At 32.4% G+C, this 18,611-nt stretch overlaps 2 protein-coding genes across 2 annotated transcripts; one reads left to right on the forward strand and one right to left on the reverse strand.

Moving 5' to 3' along the window:
• The first annotated feature begins 162 nt into the window (after positions 1-162).
• On the forward strand, positions 163-3,583 carry LOC131067201 (peroxiredoxin-2). The gene is made up of 3 exons (XM_058002149.1): positions 163-589; positions 804-883; positions 3,133-3,583. Exons 1-3 carry the CDS (start codon positions 435-437, stop codon positions 3,387-3,389), a joined length of 492 nt encoding a protein of 163 aa, XP_057858132.1. The 5' UTR covers positions 163-434; the 3' UTR covers positions 3,390-3,583.
• A 2,674-nt stretch (positions 3,584-6,257) lies between these two features.
• On the reverse strand, positions 6,258-9,281 carry LOC131067223 (uncharacterized). Its single transcript, XM_059217404.1, has 6 exons — positions 9,128-9,281; positions 8,716-8,889; positions 8,517-8,621; positions 6,894-7,048; positions 6,482-6,613; positions 6,258-6,336 (listed from the first exon to the last, which is right to left on the reverse strand). Exons 1-6 carry the CDS (start codon positions 9,242-9,244, stop codon positions 6,258-6,260), a joined length of 762 nt encoding a protein of 253 aa, XP_059073387.1. The 5' UTR covers positions 9,245-9,281.
• Positions 9,282-18,611: the final 9,330 nt, after the last annotated feature.

The raw sequence follows: 18,611 nt of genomic DNA on the forward strand, positions 1-18,611 counted from the left end.
TATTATATTATTATCTATAATGTGACATAAAAATATTAGTTACTAAATAATCTACAAACAACTTTAGACAAATTTACAGACATTTACGATACACTACAGCTGGACAAAAAATTCTGCCCGTTGGACAGTTGATATAAAAATTAATGATCAATAAAATACCATTTTAAATTCCCCGACCTGCCTTGAAAATAGACAATAAATGCCCTTGAAAAATAAAATAAAAATATGTTATGTAAGTCCCGGTGCACCCACCAAGCAGAGTAGATGCCACATGCGATTCCACTCGGATATCAAATTAAATTAAAATCCATTTCATTTTCTCCTCCAAAAGATCTATAAAATTCTTGCTTTGTGAATGAGATATTATCGCAAACAAATCTAGGCCGGAAGAGTATTGCTTATCTGAGAATAAGGTGAAGAGATCGAATCCTGTAATGGCTCCAATTGCTGTTGGTGACAAGATTCCAGATGGAACCCTCGCTTACTTCAATGAAGAGGGCAATCTGCAGCAAGTGTCTGTTCACTCTCTCGCAGCTGACAAGAAGATCATTCTCTTCGGTGTTCCCGGCGCCTTCACTCCCACCTGCAGGTACTTGCGTTTCTGATTTTTGTCAAAAATATTACTTAGGGTTTGCTCTTCAAATTTGGCTGTGCAGGACTCATGTTGGGTGTAACTTGGGTTTTATAAAAGCTTCTAGGGTTTATTAAGGGTTTTATGGTGTTAGTAGTTGTTTTTTATTGTGCAGAAGTGATTGAAAATCACTAAAATGATTTTTTTTTTCAATTTTATTTCGTTGTTGTAGTCTGAAGCATGTTCCGGGGTTTATCGAGAAGGCCGAGGAGTTGAAGGCCAAAGGTGTTGATGACATAATACTCATTAGTGGTATGTATGATTTTGCTAGCATTATATGATAATTCACATATGTAGATATATATTCAAAGGATTGTTAATGTTGTAGAATCAGTTCCACAATTGATTGGAGAATGCCTCTCTGCCACATAAACATGCCACGGTAGGAGCCATAAAAAATATATTATATGGTGCCTAATTGAGAATCGAATACAGATGCTAATTTTTTGGTGTTGAAAATAGATATTAAATAATTCAGGTGTTGAATCTGTTTTTGAGTTCTTTTCATTAAACATTAGTGGTCCTTTTAAACGCTTACATGAAAGTTTTCAAATTGTGCCCAACTTCATGTTTCCCTGACTGATATGTTTGAAGTTTTATTGATAGGCATACCTTGGATGCCCCTAATATTGATTCCTCATCTGAATTCAGTAGCTTGTACCACATTCTTGGGAATCACAAACATGTATCTATTATTTTTAGACAATTGGCCCTGAAGTTACAGATGCTAATTTTTTGGTGTTGAAAATAGATATAAAATAAAGAGAGTTTCATGTGTCGAATCTGTTTCTGAGCTCTTTTCATTAAACATTAATGATCTTTTTAAACGTTTACAGGAAAGTTTTCAAATTGTGCCCAACTTCATCTTTCTTTAACTGATATGTTTTAAGTTTTATTGGTAGGCATGCCTTGGATGTCCCTAATATTGATTTCTCATCTGAATTCAGTATCTTGTACCACATTCTTGAGAATCACAAACATGTATCTATGATTATTACACTACTGGCCCTGAATTCTATATCTTTTACCACGTTTTTGTGCATCTGTGATTGTTACACCATAGCTCTCTTCTGTAGAATTTTTTTGCATGCTGGAGTTTTGAGCTGCTATTCTGTAGAATTTGAACCAGGGCCACACTCTTATTAATAAGAAAAAATAATCCTTTCATTTGTGTTATTGATTTATTCACTTTATTCTTTTTGAGATATGTAATTACATGCTGCGTTTTATAACTCTATTGCCTTCACTTTTCTCTTTCATATGGGTTGATCAATTTGATTCCTCAGTTCCAAGAGAAGCCCTGTTCCCATTGTACTCCCATCCATATCATGGATGATCAAAGTTGCTCTCATCCAAATTAAATTTTTGTAACTATACATTAAGTCCTTTGGGTAAATTTGGACCTGGATCAGGAATTCTTATTTTTCAGTTGTGAAGGACACCTCCTATTCTGATTATTCCCCTGTCTTTCTCACAGACAATCTAAGTTGCCTGGTACTTATGGGTTTCCATCCAAACTCAAATTGTATAACTTTATACTAAGACCTCTGGGTAAATATGTACTTAGATCATGAATCGCTTCTTTTTGTCAATTTTCGGTTTATTCTCATATCCAAACATCAATATGTTTCTTTTGCAAACTTGTCAACTTTGAAGTAAAACAAACATCGATACGATCTATTTTGCAAAACCCATTAATGTTAGCTTCCTTTTACTAAGTTCTTGATCTGCATTTTAGGGAGAAGTGGGTATGAATATTGTTAAATTTAGAAAGAATTAGAGCAATTTCACATACATTTATGTGATGTCTATGCTTTGGCTTCTATTTTTCCGTTGCCAAGGAGTGAATTGCAATGCTGATTGATATTGTAATATTCTTTTTCAACCTTTTTAAATATTCTTAGGTAGAAACTTTAATTTTATAAGTGTATGTGATTCATTTGCTAGTGTATGGAAATAGGATAATTTTGCGTATTGCATTCATGATTCTGAAAGACGGGTGCAGATAGGCTTTATTGGATTATAGTTCCCCCAGGTTTTTCTGTCAAAAATAAAGTTACATTCCACAACACCTTATTGACGAGTGTAGAGAGGCTTTATTGGATTATAGTTCCCCTAGGGTTTTCTGTCAAAAATATTGTTAGTCATTTTCTGCATTACATGCAAACTTTCATCTTTTATCTGATCCAGGCTGCACTGATGCAAGCTCTTTCATCTAATAATTCTGCAACACTTAAATGACGAGTGCAGAGAGATTTTATTGGATTAGAGTTCCCCAAGGTTTTTCTGTCAAAAATATAATATACTTTCCACAACACTTTATTGATGAGTGTAGAGAGGCTTTATTGGATTATAGTTTCCCAGTTTTTTCTGTCAAAAATATATTAGACAATGTCATAATTAATGCATTGTTAGTCATTTTCTGCATTATATGCAAACTTTCATCTTTCATTTGCACTGATGCAAGTTCTTTCATCTGAATATTTTTTTGTTTGTCTCAGTTAATGATCCATTTGTGATGAAAGAATGGGCAAAAACATATCCAAACAACAAGCACGTCAAATTTCTTGCAGATGGTTCTGCAAAGTATACCTATGCATTGGGTCTGGAATTAGATTTGTCAGAAAAAGGACTGGGAATCAGATCCCGAAGGTTTGCTCTGGTTTGTGATAATCTTGAAGTCAAAGTTGCAAACCTTGAGGAAGGTGGAAGTTTCGAGGTTTCAAGTGCTGATGGCATTCTCAAAGTGCTAGGCTAGTGTTTTGGTTATACGTATAGCTGCTTATTTTGAGAATTTTGAAATAATGGCTTTAGGAACAGATGGTTGTGGTAGTATGGTATAAGATACTGAAAAGGACGTGATATAATTGGTATTTATGAATAATAAGGCCTACTAACTATTTTGAGTTTTCTGTGAGCTTTATAAATAATAGTTTTAGCATTCACTGGTTATTTTGTGATAATGGTTTTCTAGTATAGCAAACTGAGTTAACTATTTATTTGTATTTATGAATAATAGTTAAACCTTCTAAATGGTTTTTGGCATCTAAATGTTTTAAATGGGTCCCTTCTGTTCGAAGTGTAAATTCCACTGGTGCCTCTCTTTTGGATTCTTTATCTGCCCTTAATATTTCGGCATATAATTAGGGATTGAAACAATTTATTTGCTGCTGCGGATAATAAAAGAAGCTTTTTCCTGTGCGATGTAATCCATTATTGGTGAACCATGTAACTTGCTGTGTTTGTGTATTATTTCTGTGTGTTCTGTTTATTATTACTGGTGTTTTAGGCTTTCAATATGCACTTGACACTTTCTGTTGCAATGAGGTATCTTGCTTGGTGGGTGTTGCTTTAACATTTGTTTCGAATTATTTTTAAACAATAATTGCTTACTGGGATTGGCTATTACTGAATTTTCAAACAATAAGATGCAACGATAATGAAAGATACGCAGAAGTATTGGCATGCTTTTGATTGACATAATCAAACAATAGAAGGCAAATTGGTTTTGAGAGTAAGTAAATTAATTGCTTGGTGGGTGTTGCTTTAACATTTGTTTCGAATTATTTTTAAACAATAATTGCTTACTGGGATTGGCTATTACTGAATTTTCAAACAATAAGATGCAACGATAATGAAAGATACGCAGAAGTATTGGCATGCTTTTGATTGACATAATCAAACAATAGAAGGCAAATTGGTTTTGAGAGTAAATTAAGGAACAATCGAGTTTGATGGAAATATAGTTGCATATTATTTTTGCATTTGCTTTCTTGTCTGTGTATTTCCGACTTTAAGTTATGATGTATTTATACACCCAAACTATTATTTTTGCATTTGCTTTCATGTCTGTGTATTTCCAACTTGAAGTTATGATGTATTTACAATTTAACACACTGCAAACTATTGAGCAATGAAGAGCATTTGTGAGGCTTCCAATATAGGTGTAGGAGATCTCTCTAGATTCTTTTGATGGTAGTGAAATTATACTGGACTCTAATGAATTGTGAATTTTAAATTTATTCATAATTTGTATGATCAGTATCTAGTGTTTTTGTTGTTCTTAGAGCATGTTCCCATGCGTTTGCTTAGCTTATTTTGGCTAGCAGCTGCTGATCAATATTTTTAGGAATTATTTGTGGAGCAGCTGGCCCCATGAATATTTATCTTTGCTGTTTATTTTTAAACAAAACATTTTAATTTCTTATTAATAGTATTAATACTAATTTGTACACTTAAAATTTGAAAAAAAAAAAGAAATAAAACCTTAAAAAAAAGAGGGAGAGCAAATTGTGGAGCCACGTGGCACTTTTGTTAATAAGCAGTCAGCTTATTTCTAGCCCCCCTTTTTTTTCCATGGCTTATTTTTAATTGCTAAACAATAGCTGCTCCACCAAAGTAGGGAAAAATTCTAAATTATCCTTTTTTTCACAATTTTAAAATTGCATGGGAAGACTCAACTGCTTAAATTTAAGCAGAAAATAGAGTTAAGCAGCCATATGGGAACATAAGGTTAGTATATTAAACTTTTTCACATTTTAAATTCATTGTAATGATCATTATATAGTGTTTTTGTTGTTGTTAGTAGACTAAACTTTTATAATATGAAATATTAAATTCATGAAAGTTGGTGTAATTATATATTATAAATATTTATCTGTGATTTTTATCACAATGTTTTTTATTATATTTTATATTGTTCAGAATTTTATATTTGCTTTTTGATAAAAATAAATAAAAATTCTATTTGCTAATGTGGAGCTTTAAAGTGTATTCTTTCTATAAATTGTTTCTGGAAAAAACTTATAAAACTTTATATGTTTTGTGACAATGCATCACATTGCACTCATTCAGACTTACAATAAAATGAGTATTGAGGGAGTGGATGAGGTCACAGGGTAAAATGAGTATCGAGGGAGTTTTTGAAGGGAGAGGGGAGAAAAAAAAACATTGAATCAAAGAATGTAGGTAATAAAAGAAGAATAGACAATCAAAAAATAATTATTAGAGAAAAATAAATAAAAAAAATGAAAGAGAACACAAAAAAAAAGGAAAAAGAAACTAAAATTAAAATAATGAAACTAAAATTAAAATAGAACTAGAATATAGGGGAAAGGCCCCAGTAGTCGTGCACCCTAACTTCGCACTTTTCAAAAGTCGACATAACAATGTCGAAAACGTCTAAATTTTTTATAGCACCTTCTATGACGAGTTAACTGCTTATAACTAAGGTTTCGGGTTGTCATCATCATTTTTGATAGGTTTTTTAAACGCATTTATAAAAAGTGTTCAAAATGACCATTTTTGAACCCCCTACCAATCATAGTGAATTAGCACACCCAGTCTTTAGTTACCTTTAACCTAATAGTTGAACATATTGTCACCTAAAAAATTCACCCCCTAACACATATGAAAACCATTAACATTATATGATTATACATTATGTTATTAATAATTAAATAAAATTAAATCATATCCATTTTTTACTCATCGAATAGCCAAACAATTTCTATTAAATAAGTGAATGAATAAAAACTAAAAACTAAATAAAACTAACCTAATACCTACTCAACCCTAATATTTTCTATCCTCCACAACCTAACATTCCCCAAACGCTGCCGCCATTTCAAGAGCATGCATCCTCTGCCGCCACAGGAGCTACCATGAACAGAGACGTGGCAACCAGAGCGACCAAGGCAGGGCATCTATAGACGTGGCAACCAGAGCGACCAGGGCAGGGCATTCAGAGACGTGGCTTGGGAAAGACAAGGTAAAATTACAACTGTATGTTATTTTGACTGCGTTTTATGTGATACCCTTCTCTATTTTTTTATTTTGACTGTATTTTACATTTTCCTCGGCGTTCCAGATACAATGTCAATGGCGTCTGCAACTGTGTCTGTTGACACAAGAAATAAAATGGTTTGCAACCCTTTCGAGCAGGTAAGGTCTTTACAGATCTTACGGGGCAACGACCCATGTCTGAATTCGAACATTTATGCAATATTTTTCATCTTTACATGTCATTTTCCTCTGCATAAGGCTATTTACCTGGCAAAAAGCTTTGGCTAGGGTTACAAATTTCTTGATGTTGATTTTTGTCTCCTTCTATGTGTTCTTGTTGCTATTTACTTTCCAAAAATGTCTGGCTAGGGTTACAAATTTGCAACAGAGATTTAATCCTAGCTTTACTTTTTCTGAAGGGTTGCATTTAGATCGTTTTCTGCATACCCAGTTGGAAATTTTTGAGAGTTTAGATCACTTGGAGAAGTAGTTAACTGCGTTTGTAAATTCACAGCCCTTTGGTGTCGACGAGTTTAAAATGTTAATTCTTTGTACGATGTTGATCTCCTGGTTGAGGCTGCTGCATGCAGAAGAGGCCTCTGAGTTGAGCAGTCTCATGTATCGAAACTGCACCTGTCCCCATTATAGACTAACATGTTTTTCCCTTCATTGTTTCTACTTTTTCTTTCAACACGATTCCTTTTAGATCTTGTGATTGGATTGCTAAGGTGGGGTTATGTAGCTATTCCAGAATGTAAACATCTGGCCTCATTTTTCTCTAGTGTTTTATGCTATAGTGAGACTTTGTTTTTTAACAATGGGGTCCCTGGGGGGTACTGCACTGTCAGCAAACAATAATTCTGTGAGCATTCAAATTTTTAGTGGACTTTGCAGTAGTTTGAAGTGTATAGAGTTGTACACCTATAGTACTCATGATCGGCATCATCACTTAATTCCCTTTCTCTAGAAGATGCAACTTCATGTTGTGGAAGCAAGACCCGATTTTTCATATCCACTACTAACATGGACATTGGTTGCCTTGTCTGTAACAAGAACAAGATAGAATTGTAAGAGGAAAATTAACCAAACTGTCAATCTCAGATGGTATTAACAAATTTTATAGAGGCAACACTGTTCAAACTAAATCCTAGCCATGCCACATTAGGCTCTATCAAACTTGAACTTAATTCCACCTATTTTCCAAACACATAATTCTAAAAATTGTCAAATCAATAAGAAAACACCAAATCATAGGTTGCATGAAATTCGCGAATATAGTTAATAGTTTTTCAATGCAAATCGAATTAATCAAGACAATTCGTGAGTATAGTTAATAGTTTTTCAATGCAAACCGAATTAATCAGGGCATTTTATTAATCAAATAAAGTGGTATCTATACAATTTACATGGTTTGTATATCATCCTATTTTCTAGGATGTAGCTCCTTTTTTCAAGGTCAAATCCTTCCTTCTCATCAACTATAAGCTATATGTTTAAACCTACTTGACATAGTAACCAATTAGTGGAAAATTAACATTTTCCTGTGAAAAAATTATTGGGCAGTAACGATGTATAATAAACAAGCTACTTTCAAAACAAAAGGATGTATCACAGTAACTACTTTGCCTAGAAAAAGGAACAATGTAGCAACACAAATCATGTCTTAGGGTCCAAAGAGACACTTTCTAAATCAAAACTACGGAAGTAATTAAACTAGTAAAAGCCATAAATAGCAGTATAATTTTGCTTCACATACATTCCTTTCATTGGATCTTTCCATTATATATTGACTATAATTGTCATCTGTCAAAGGCTTTTAATATTTGTGGGATATGACACATATATGTGTCTCAGTCAATATGTTATCGAATATGTCATGTGCACCCATGATTTTGTCAAAACATTATAAGACAAGTGACCCACTTAGCACATAAGCACATCTAAGTTTAACAATTACACATTATAATTGTGTTACGAAGCTGGCACGGCACTAGGGGAAGTTCAGTTTAATTTATAGTATAGAGCTTTTCAATACATCTACATGTAAATATTAGTCTGCAAAACTAGACAAACCATTCAAAATATTTATAAAAAAATGTACCTTAAAATATTCATCAACCTCTGTTTTCATCTGTCTACTCTTTAGTGCAGCATCTACCTCAAATAATATTCTTGGTGACTGGCTGATTTCAGGAAGAAGGTCAACCTGAAAAGCCATATAGAAATAAAAAAGGAATCAAACCAAAGTCAAATTAACTACTTTACCTCCATACTTAGTTATATGTTCACTTCCCTCTTACCTTTAAGTTGGGAGTAAATGGATCTGGGAGCCTCATGTTCCGTGGAAAGGCACTAAGAATGCAACTAGGAGGAATAACATCGCAATAGCTGAAATGGTAATCGCATAGAAACTCTAAAAAATCATGAAGAAGAACCAACAACACTCTAAGGGTGCCTTTGTACAACAATCGGACCTGTAATCCAACAAAGTGGAAATGGAAAGTTGTTTTTTATTATAATAGTTCAAATTAAATATAAAGCATTTTTTTTTAATTTCAAATATCATAGAATATGGAATCATCTTTTTAAGTAAAACATCAAGTGCTAAAAAATGTCCAATGAATTCTTCCCCGAATTGAAGATAACAAACCCTGCATATTTAACTCAAATAAAATTATTAAACGGTAGATAACAAGCAACATTAAGACAAACCGGATCACTAAGCTCAGCATTTCTCAGGTAAGGCTCCATAAACTTGAACAAATCCACAAGTAAACGTTGGAAAAATGCCCAGCCCTTTTGATTGTTGCTTAAAAGTAACTTTGGCATAAAACTGCGATGGCAGATCAGTTCAAGCCAAGCAAAACTGCAATAGAAAGAACCATGACTAAAGGGGACTAACATGATTCAATGCAGGCTTTGACTAAAGAGGACTAACATAATTCCACCTCCATGTGCCTAAAAGCACCTAATTCTTTTTGAGTGATCTATAGTTTACTTTAAAAATACTATTGTCTGAAGAAACGTGATCTATAGTTTACTTTAAAAATACTCTTGTCTGTCAAGATTCTTGTCTTGAAAAGTCTTTCTATTGTATGCATTGTGCATTAAATCATTATTTTGCTTTTGTGTGCCCGTGTCTTGAAAAGTCTTTCTATTGTGGGTAACGGTTCCTCAACATTTGGGTTGTTCTTTTGCTTCGTCTCTTTCCTGTTGTCTTTCCTTTTGCCTTTCCTGTTGATGTTGCCTTACCTGTTGTCATAGTGCCTGAACAACAATAACATCAACTATTAAGTATATACACATCTGTCTGTCTGTATATATATATATGTATGCATGGAGATTTATATATTTTGTAACTAAAAATAATGTGTATATATATATATATGTACAACAGGTGAACTATGGAATATAAGCTTCTGGAGCAATATTGTCTTTGGCAGCAATTTGAACTTTTACTGGAATGGATGGTTTTGGGAGTAAATAACATCAAACATTAAGTATATACACATCTGTATGTATGTGTGTGTGTGTATATATATATGTATATATATATATATATACACACACACACACACACATACATACAGATGTGTATATATCTGCATACATGTATGTATAGGTGAACTATGGAATATATGCAGATATATATATGTTGTAACTAAGAATAATGTGTATATATATATATGTACAACAGGTGAACTATGGAATATAAGCTTCTGGAGCAATATTGTCTTTGGCAGCAATTTGAACTTTTACTGGAATGGATGGTTTTGGGAGTAAATAACATCAAACATTAAGTATATACACATCTGTATGTATGTATGTATGTATGCAGATATATACACAACTGTATATATATATATGTGTGTGTGTGTGCGCGCGCGCAGATATATGAGGATTGATTATATATATATATATATATATATATATATATATATATATATATATATATATATATATATATATATATATATATATATATATATATATATAAACAGTAGTAAAAACAAGTCAACTGAACAGTAATGAACACAAATTACCTAGAATTTATGCTAGCACAGTGCCAGCCAAACAGTAGTGAAAACAAAATACCTAAAATTTACACAGTCAAAAATTATATAAACAAACAAAATACCTTCAATTTATGACAACATAGACTAAACAGTAGTGAAAATGAAAACAAAATACAGTAGTGAAAACAAAGTACCTGGATTTTATGACAACACAAAGTCAAAAATTACATAAACAAACAAAATACCTTCAATTTATGACAACACAGAGAACTAAACTAAGCTAAACAGTAGTGAAAACAAAATACATGAAATGATAGACAACTAAACTACATGAAATGATAGACAACTAAACTAAACAGTTAGTGAAAACCTTCAATTTATGTTGGCACACGATCATATATTATGTGCACACAAACAAAATACCTTCAATTTATCAAACAAAATACCTTCAATTTATGACAGCATAGACAATTAAACTAAACAAAACTAAACAATAGTAAAAACAAAATACATGAAATGTATGACAGCACACGATCATATATTATGTGCATAGAGATGTGCACAGAGTCAGTCTGCAACAAGAAGTAATGTATGCAAGAATGTGAATGTACCTGGAATTTATGCTAGCACAGTGCCAACCAAACAGTAGTGAAAACAAAATACCTGTATTTTATGACAACACACAGTCGGAAATTATATAAACAAACAAAAACAAAATACCTGTATTTTATGATAACACACAGTCAGAAATTATATAAACAAACAAAATACTTGCAATTTATGACAACATAGTCAACTAAACTTAAACAATAATGAAAACAAAATACCTGAAATCTATGACAACACACGATCAGATATTATGTGCACAGAGTCAGTCTGCAACAAGAAGTAATGTATGCAAGAAATCTTGATTATTTACTGAATGAAGGAGGAATGTGAATCAGTCTGCAGCAAGAAGAAGTAATGTATGTATGCACTGAACAAAGGAGGAATGTGAAGGTTTTACAACAGTGCAGGGAGAATGTAATTGTAAAAACTCTCCTTCATCATATGCTACATTAATATTACATTTTCCCTCCTTTTTTTAAATCTTATTTGATTTGTTTGATCTGTGGCTATTTTTTGATCTTGCTTGATCTATGGCCATTTTATGATCTTGCTTGATCCGTGGGTATGGATTTCTGCATTTCTATTGGATAAGAGTACATGAGGTGGATTTATGGGAGGTAAATTTAATTTTTTTTTGCATTAATTGTTTGTTTTCAATCGAATGGAGAGCCTCACAATTGCTTTATTTAATGTTTCAGGTACCAGATTTGGTGGTTGCAAACTAGAAGCTGAACATTTATATTCAGAAGCTGGCTATTAGAGGATGAAAAGTTGAACAATTGTGAATGAGTGATGGGACTGTTTTGCCTCACAAGTTGGTCAACCATATATCAGTGATTTGACACTTTATCATGTAAAATTGTACAAATTGTAATACAATATTTTATATTTGTTTTATAAAATTGTACAAATATTAATATAATCATTTTACAACTGTATTTTATATCACATCAAAAGTGTGCTGAGTTGTAGGAATGTTGTTTTAATTTATTTAATATGAAACATGTATTGAATGTTTTTTGTTTAATAGTTGCATGAAATTTAGTAAATCAATGATACATGCCATAATAATTCAAACTGATTTGATGTATTGCAATTATTGATATATAAAGACACAAAAAATGATTTTTTTTTATTCAAAGAATAGTTTTTATTTGTACAATTTTTGGAACAAAAGGTATCAACAACCCTCACGATAATTGGTACATGCTCAACTACTGGGGCCTTTCCCCTAGTAATAATAACACTGAAGGCGTCTTTTATTTGAGATGTATAAGCTAGATTTTAAAATCAAACAGTTCATAATTCATTAAAACCAATATAAAACCAATGCAAGGTCATTGAAGCAATTTTGTCTGTTGGTTTTTACACCTCCTCATTGGCTGTACGAGCCACTGTCCTTCGGTTTTTCGTTTCCTGTGCCACCTCAATTTTTACTCAGTCAACGTATATTGAACTCAGGAACGCATCTGCGCAATAAAGTTCATAATGAATGATAGGCTTTTTAGCCCTGTACGCCTAAGCTACGACAGAGACTGCGCACATCTGTTTGCGAGAAAATACATGCAATTAGGTAGTTTTATATTTAAGGAGATATGACTTGGGCACTTGGGTGTTTTGATTTGCATTGAATATAGGTACTTCCTCTTGCCACCTCATCGCATGGATGCTTTGTCACCAGTTCTCTACTCAATAGGAAAGAGTCTCAAGCTACCTATTACAGTTAGAATTTGTTCCTCATTAGACACTTGTTTTTGAGCATACAACCTTTGATAGCAGCCTCCCTGTGCAACAATCGGAGCTTAGGAAAAGGGCATGGAATCAGTCAAATGATAAAAGACAGATTCTGTTGGACGCTGTACTTGCAACTACCCCCGTAGACATGTATGCAAAATGTCGAAGCATATACAATGGGCGGTAACTGTTCGACAAAATGCTTTCAAGAAATGTGATTTCATGGAATGCCATGAATGCAGGATATGCACAAAATGGGTTTGTGACCAAATGCCTTCAAATAATGTCGTCTCATGGAATACCATGATTGCAGAATGTGCACAAAATGGATTTGTGACAAGGCTTTAAAATCTCTAAAATAAAATGACTGGCAGCATACTTCACGCCTGTGCCAATATGATAGCTTAAGAACAGCGTATAGATATCCACGAAAGCTCCACGGAAAGGTGGTTTTTTGTCAGATTTTATCAATCGAAATGCTCTAGTAAGATATGAGAAATGTGGAAGTATAAACATGCCAATGTTTGTGGTATATGCACCAATGAGTTTTGCAAGGATGCCCTCAAACAAGTATCTTCCTTACTGTTAGACTTTGCATGCTCAGGATGAGATATTTATTATTGTTTTATTTTCACTTTTGACCAGTGTTTTTAGCATTTTATTTTCACTACACGTGCCACCTTCATGTATCCTCATATGAATTTTTATTTATAATGCATTAGGATCTATGCAGGTTTTTTAATATCTACTTCAAGTAAGCCTTCATATATTTTATATAAAATTGTTTTTATTTCAAAAAATGATATTTTATTGTAACAATTGTTTTATTTTATTTTAGTTGAATTGTTTATTGTATTATATTAACAATTAATTTTGAATTATAAAATATAGATATATAAAGAAGTGGTTATGAAATCTACAATTTTTTTCTCCGATTTTTTTTCTTTAATTTTGTGCTTATTTTTGGACAATATCTTGATACATTTGCATGATGACAAATGTCATACTTACAAGCAATCTCACTTCTATGAGATGCATGTCCCTGTACATTTGTCTATCTATATGATTATCAATAATATATGCATTAATTCCTAAGCACTCTATTTATCATGATACCTTCCATCTATTTTATCCTATATTAAGTCCACAATCATGGTGTCATCCTCATAACCATGAACTTAAGTCACTTAAGTTTAAATTGTCATATTGACCCCCTTTTGATTTCTCACCTAAAGCCTTATGTGGGCCTCATTCTAATGCATTTGGATTTGGTACTTAAAATTTAGTGATATGTCTAGTTTTTAGACAAATTAGATTCAATTAAATTAAATTAACATCCTTATGTGCTTGACATAACAAAAAATAGTAAGATTCCATCAATTTGAAGAGTTTTTTTTCAAAAAATAAATGGTTAACAAGACAAAGTAGACCACCATAGCAATGCATATGAAAGACAAATTTGAAAACAAATTTGTAAAAAAAATAGAAATGTAAATTTATATGATTTTTATTGACTCCATTCTCTTGTATTAAAATAAAATTTAAAAACATAATTAAAAGGTGTATTCTTTCATCATGTATTTATATATCTATTAAACAAATTTATATGTCTTATTATTATAAGCTCACTTTTTGGTTTTTTACATAGCTTTTTTATATAAATCTAGTTTGAGTGCGATGTCTTAAGTTTTCTCTTATATTTTTAATAACAAGCCATCAATTATAGTTATCTATATCCCATCTTATCTCTCCCTCCCTCCTCTACCCATATCTTCCTCCCTGCCTCCTTCCATACCCCTTCTCTCTCTCCTCCCATATTTCTCCATCTCTACCTCTTTCTCTCTCCTCTATATTCCATCTCTCCATCTCTTTCTATATATCTCTACTTCTTTCTATTTCTATGTCTCTCTATCCATCTCTCTATCTCTATCTCCATCTCCCCCCTCTCTCTATATCTTCTTGTATTTCCTCATATCTTTGTCTCTTTTTCACTCTATCTATATCTACATCTACGTCTACATCTATATCTATCTATGTCTTATCTCTCCCTCCATCTCCCCCTATATCTACCTTACCTCTCTCTCTCTATCTCTTTGTCCATTCCTCTATTTCTAGACGTGTTTCACTCTCTCCCTCTTCCTAGACCTCTATACCTACATGTTTTTGCTTCTCTATTTGTCCATATACCTCTACCCCTATATTCTTCCTCTCTCTACTCCTCTCTTTATATTACTTCCTAGCATGATCCATCTCTCTCTCACACACACACTAGACTTATCTCTTCTAGCTCTTTGTCTCTTTGTCTTGTCTCTCTCTCTTTATCTCTCCCTTTCATTCTCTCTATATCCGTCTTTACCCCTCTATCTCTCCCTCATTAGTCCTCTCTCCTTGTTGCAAACATAACATGATCTTGTTGGTAATTGAGCTTGGTTATCTTCCTAATTCAAAGATTTTTTCAATCGTTTATAGATCATTGTAAGTGGATGCATAATTAATTTGAAGCTATTACTTCTCCATTCATACCTATGCTATAGAAACAACATTATTTGCTAAATGGTCAACCAATTGACCTCATCTACTACACAAATATTTGCGAAAAAGATTCAAAATCTACTCCAATTGTCTTTATATTCTTATTCGGCGTACCCATTGCACACCAAGGTGCAATTGCTAGTAATAATACATAAATGAAAGTAAAATTCCCTATTTTCTATGCACCTCGTTGCCTGCTTGTTGCCGCCACAGCCCCTTCTCGTTTTTGGCAAAAATAAAGACAAAATAAAATATGTTTAGAAAGGGGTGCCCCCAAAATATGTTTAAAAAGGGGTGCCCCAAAATATGTTTAAAAAGGGTTTAAATATTATTTTTTCTTGTTTTTTATTAGTTTAAAAAAAAAAAAAGTTTTTAACCCTGCGCCCTTTTTAAACATTTTTTTTCTTATTTTTTATAATTGTTTTAAAAATAAAAGGGCTTCCTTAAATATAAGTTTCTAATTAAATTTTATTTTATTTATATTAAAACAGCGCCCAACTTAAATTTTATAAATTTAAAGTTTTTAATTAATTTTTTTTTTAATAAATGCCACCACTAACTATGATTCCCGCCGGTTTTCTACTATTTTGGGGTTAAGTTGCCGATAGGCAATCTCTTGGCGCCACCTGGAAATTGTCTCACGCTCAAACGGCGGTAATTTTATTATTGTAGTTTGGGGCTTTGGCCAGAAGGTTTACAAAATATAATATATTCTTTTAGGGCTTTCCAAAAAGCAAAGCAGTGAGTGGTTGCCAACGACACCGGCCCTGCAGATGGATATTCACCTCCTCCCTCCAACAGCGCTAGCAGTTAATAACTGCCCTGCATACTGTTGAGCACGCTCAGAGATCTACGTTATATTATTGTAAAAAACTGACGAAATCAAAACAGAGAAGAACAGAAAACAATATCAAGCTCTTCCAGGTTTGTTTTTAATCTATTTGACTGTCGTTTCTGGATTTTTTTGTGATTGGAATTATTAAGGGATTGGTTCACAAGTTTTTATGCATTCTTCATAGGCACAGAGCACTGTATGATTGTGCCCTCCCGGCCAATTCGAAATTGCTGGCAATTGCATGCTATACGGAATAGGTACATTATATAATTTTGCCCTAAATTACAAAGGAAACTTGTATCACATGAAATGCGATATTTTTGGCACCCATCGAAAACTCTGGAGTGTAATTGTATATATTCAGTTTATAATATTCTCATTTTAGATTTTAGCAAATTAGTAGCGTTATTCTGATCAAATCTAAAAGTACATCTATTATCCTGAGTAGGCACAAGTTAGCATTTGCAGCGCAACTTTGAACAAATAACTGTTGCGGAATGTTTGCTTGGCAGCCATGGTCGACCATCAAATTAGGTCTTTGGCGGTATGTATCTGGGTGTCAAGGTTTCCAATCCAAAATTGAACTGCTTAATTTTATATACTTTTTAATTGTTGTCCCCAAAGTTTGGGAGTAATTTTGCCATCCTATAACAAATTAATGAAGAATCAGAGGTAAACTATAATCTTTCGACAGTTGATCAAGGAAGCAATGATAATTCCGAGTTTCAAACCAACCATCACCAGCAATCACTGGTAAATCTATAAGCGATAGTAAGGATGAACATAACCAGCAATAGCAGCAGCAGATAAACCCTAATAATTGTTTGGAAAGATTATAAAATCGCTTTGAGAGTGTCGAGCTTAGGGTATTGAGATTGGCCTGTTTCAAGTATGGAATGAAAATGTAAGATCTCAATCGTACATGCCATGTGTGATTGAGATCTTAGTGCATATACAATCTAAAACAATAAATAAAAGATAATATATATATTGCAATCAACCAAAGAGCTCTCCTTTACAGAAACGGGAAATTGCTTAATGTAGTGGAATTTGATGATGCAATTTTGTTTGCAAGAGGCACAATTTCACTTTAATTAAAATTCTCTTTACACAAAAAATTCTTTTAACAGCCATTAATTAAAAATGCCAACTCATGTCAATAGATGATTATTTTCAAATTTTAAATTTCTCTCGATTTTTGCCCTATCACACAAAATTGTCCTTAACGAAAGTCAACGTAGATAAAAATAATTCAGGAGGATGATTTATTGTTAGATTAGGCATAGAAGTGAGAATTTTATATAATTATAAATCAAACTTACTACGTGTAGTAAAATTCATTATTTTATCCTGTTTTTGAAGAATTATTTCACATCATCCTGTTTTGTTGAAGAATTATTATAGAATTTTTGTTGAAGAAATATTATAGAAATGTTATTGGAAAATATGAATTTTTTCAAAAACAACATTGCAAGCTCCAACACAGTAACATCATATAACTATCACAATTCAAAATTCATTGTAGATTTAATCATGCTTTTTCTTATTCTCTAAAATTCTATACTTATTTAAATACATCTATTATACTATTATAATAATTAATCAATATTTATTACAATAAAATATAATACCCAAATAATATAACATTTATATAATATATACAATTATTATTATCACAATTCACCTAAAGCTATAATTTCTCCTCCTAAAGACCATATAACAACATAAGAAAATATACACACCATATCATATCACATAAATACAAAGTGACAAGTGACAAGTACATTAACTACTACATCTATGTAGATTTCATTAGGAGAAAAGAAGATTAACTAAACATAGAAGCTCCCCACCTATTTGCCTTCAATTTATAGTACCACTCCTCGTCTAAAGTATTGACTAGAATTAAAAGGATAAAAGAAACAATTGATAATTATATATGTACAAGTGCACGAATATTATAAGTGTCTTATTTTTCAGAGAGAACATTACTAAAGATCCCTTATAGCTTAAAGATCCCTTATAGCTTTTTGTTGGGTGTTTGAAGATTTTATTTTGCAAATATATTCTTAGACTATTGGATTTTTCTTGAACCTTTCTTATTATTTACTTTTTGATTTTGGTGCTTTGAAACATTTTCTTCTATTCATGATGAATCTGCTAATCTATGCAATTCAAGGATAAGAGCATTTCTATAAGGGGAAAAGAAAGCGCAGTATGTAAGAGAAGGAGAGGGCGTTAAAAAAGAAGTGGTGAAAGTTGTTGATCTTGCTGAGATGTCTAATGATGATTAATCAAGTTGGAGCCTTGGGAATCCGTTGTGAAATTGTCTTGAGTCAATTTTAGGTGTATACAATGGACAACCATTTGACTTCAACCGTCTACTGTACATTCACATCATATGTGGAGACTCTCAAATGTGATATAAACTACTATCGATGTTACACATTGCACCTTACCCAGGTGCAAG

This window comes from Cryptomeria japonica, chromosome 3, assembly GCF_030272615.1.
Source record: "Cryptomeria japonica chromosome 3, Sugi_1.0, whole genome shotgun sequence".
Lineage (NCBI taxonomy): Eukaryota > Viridiplantae > Streptophyta > Pinopsida > Cupressales > Cupressaceae > Cryptomeria > Cryptomeria japonica.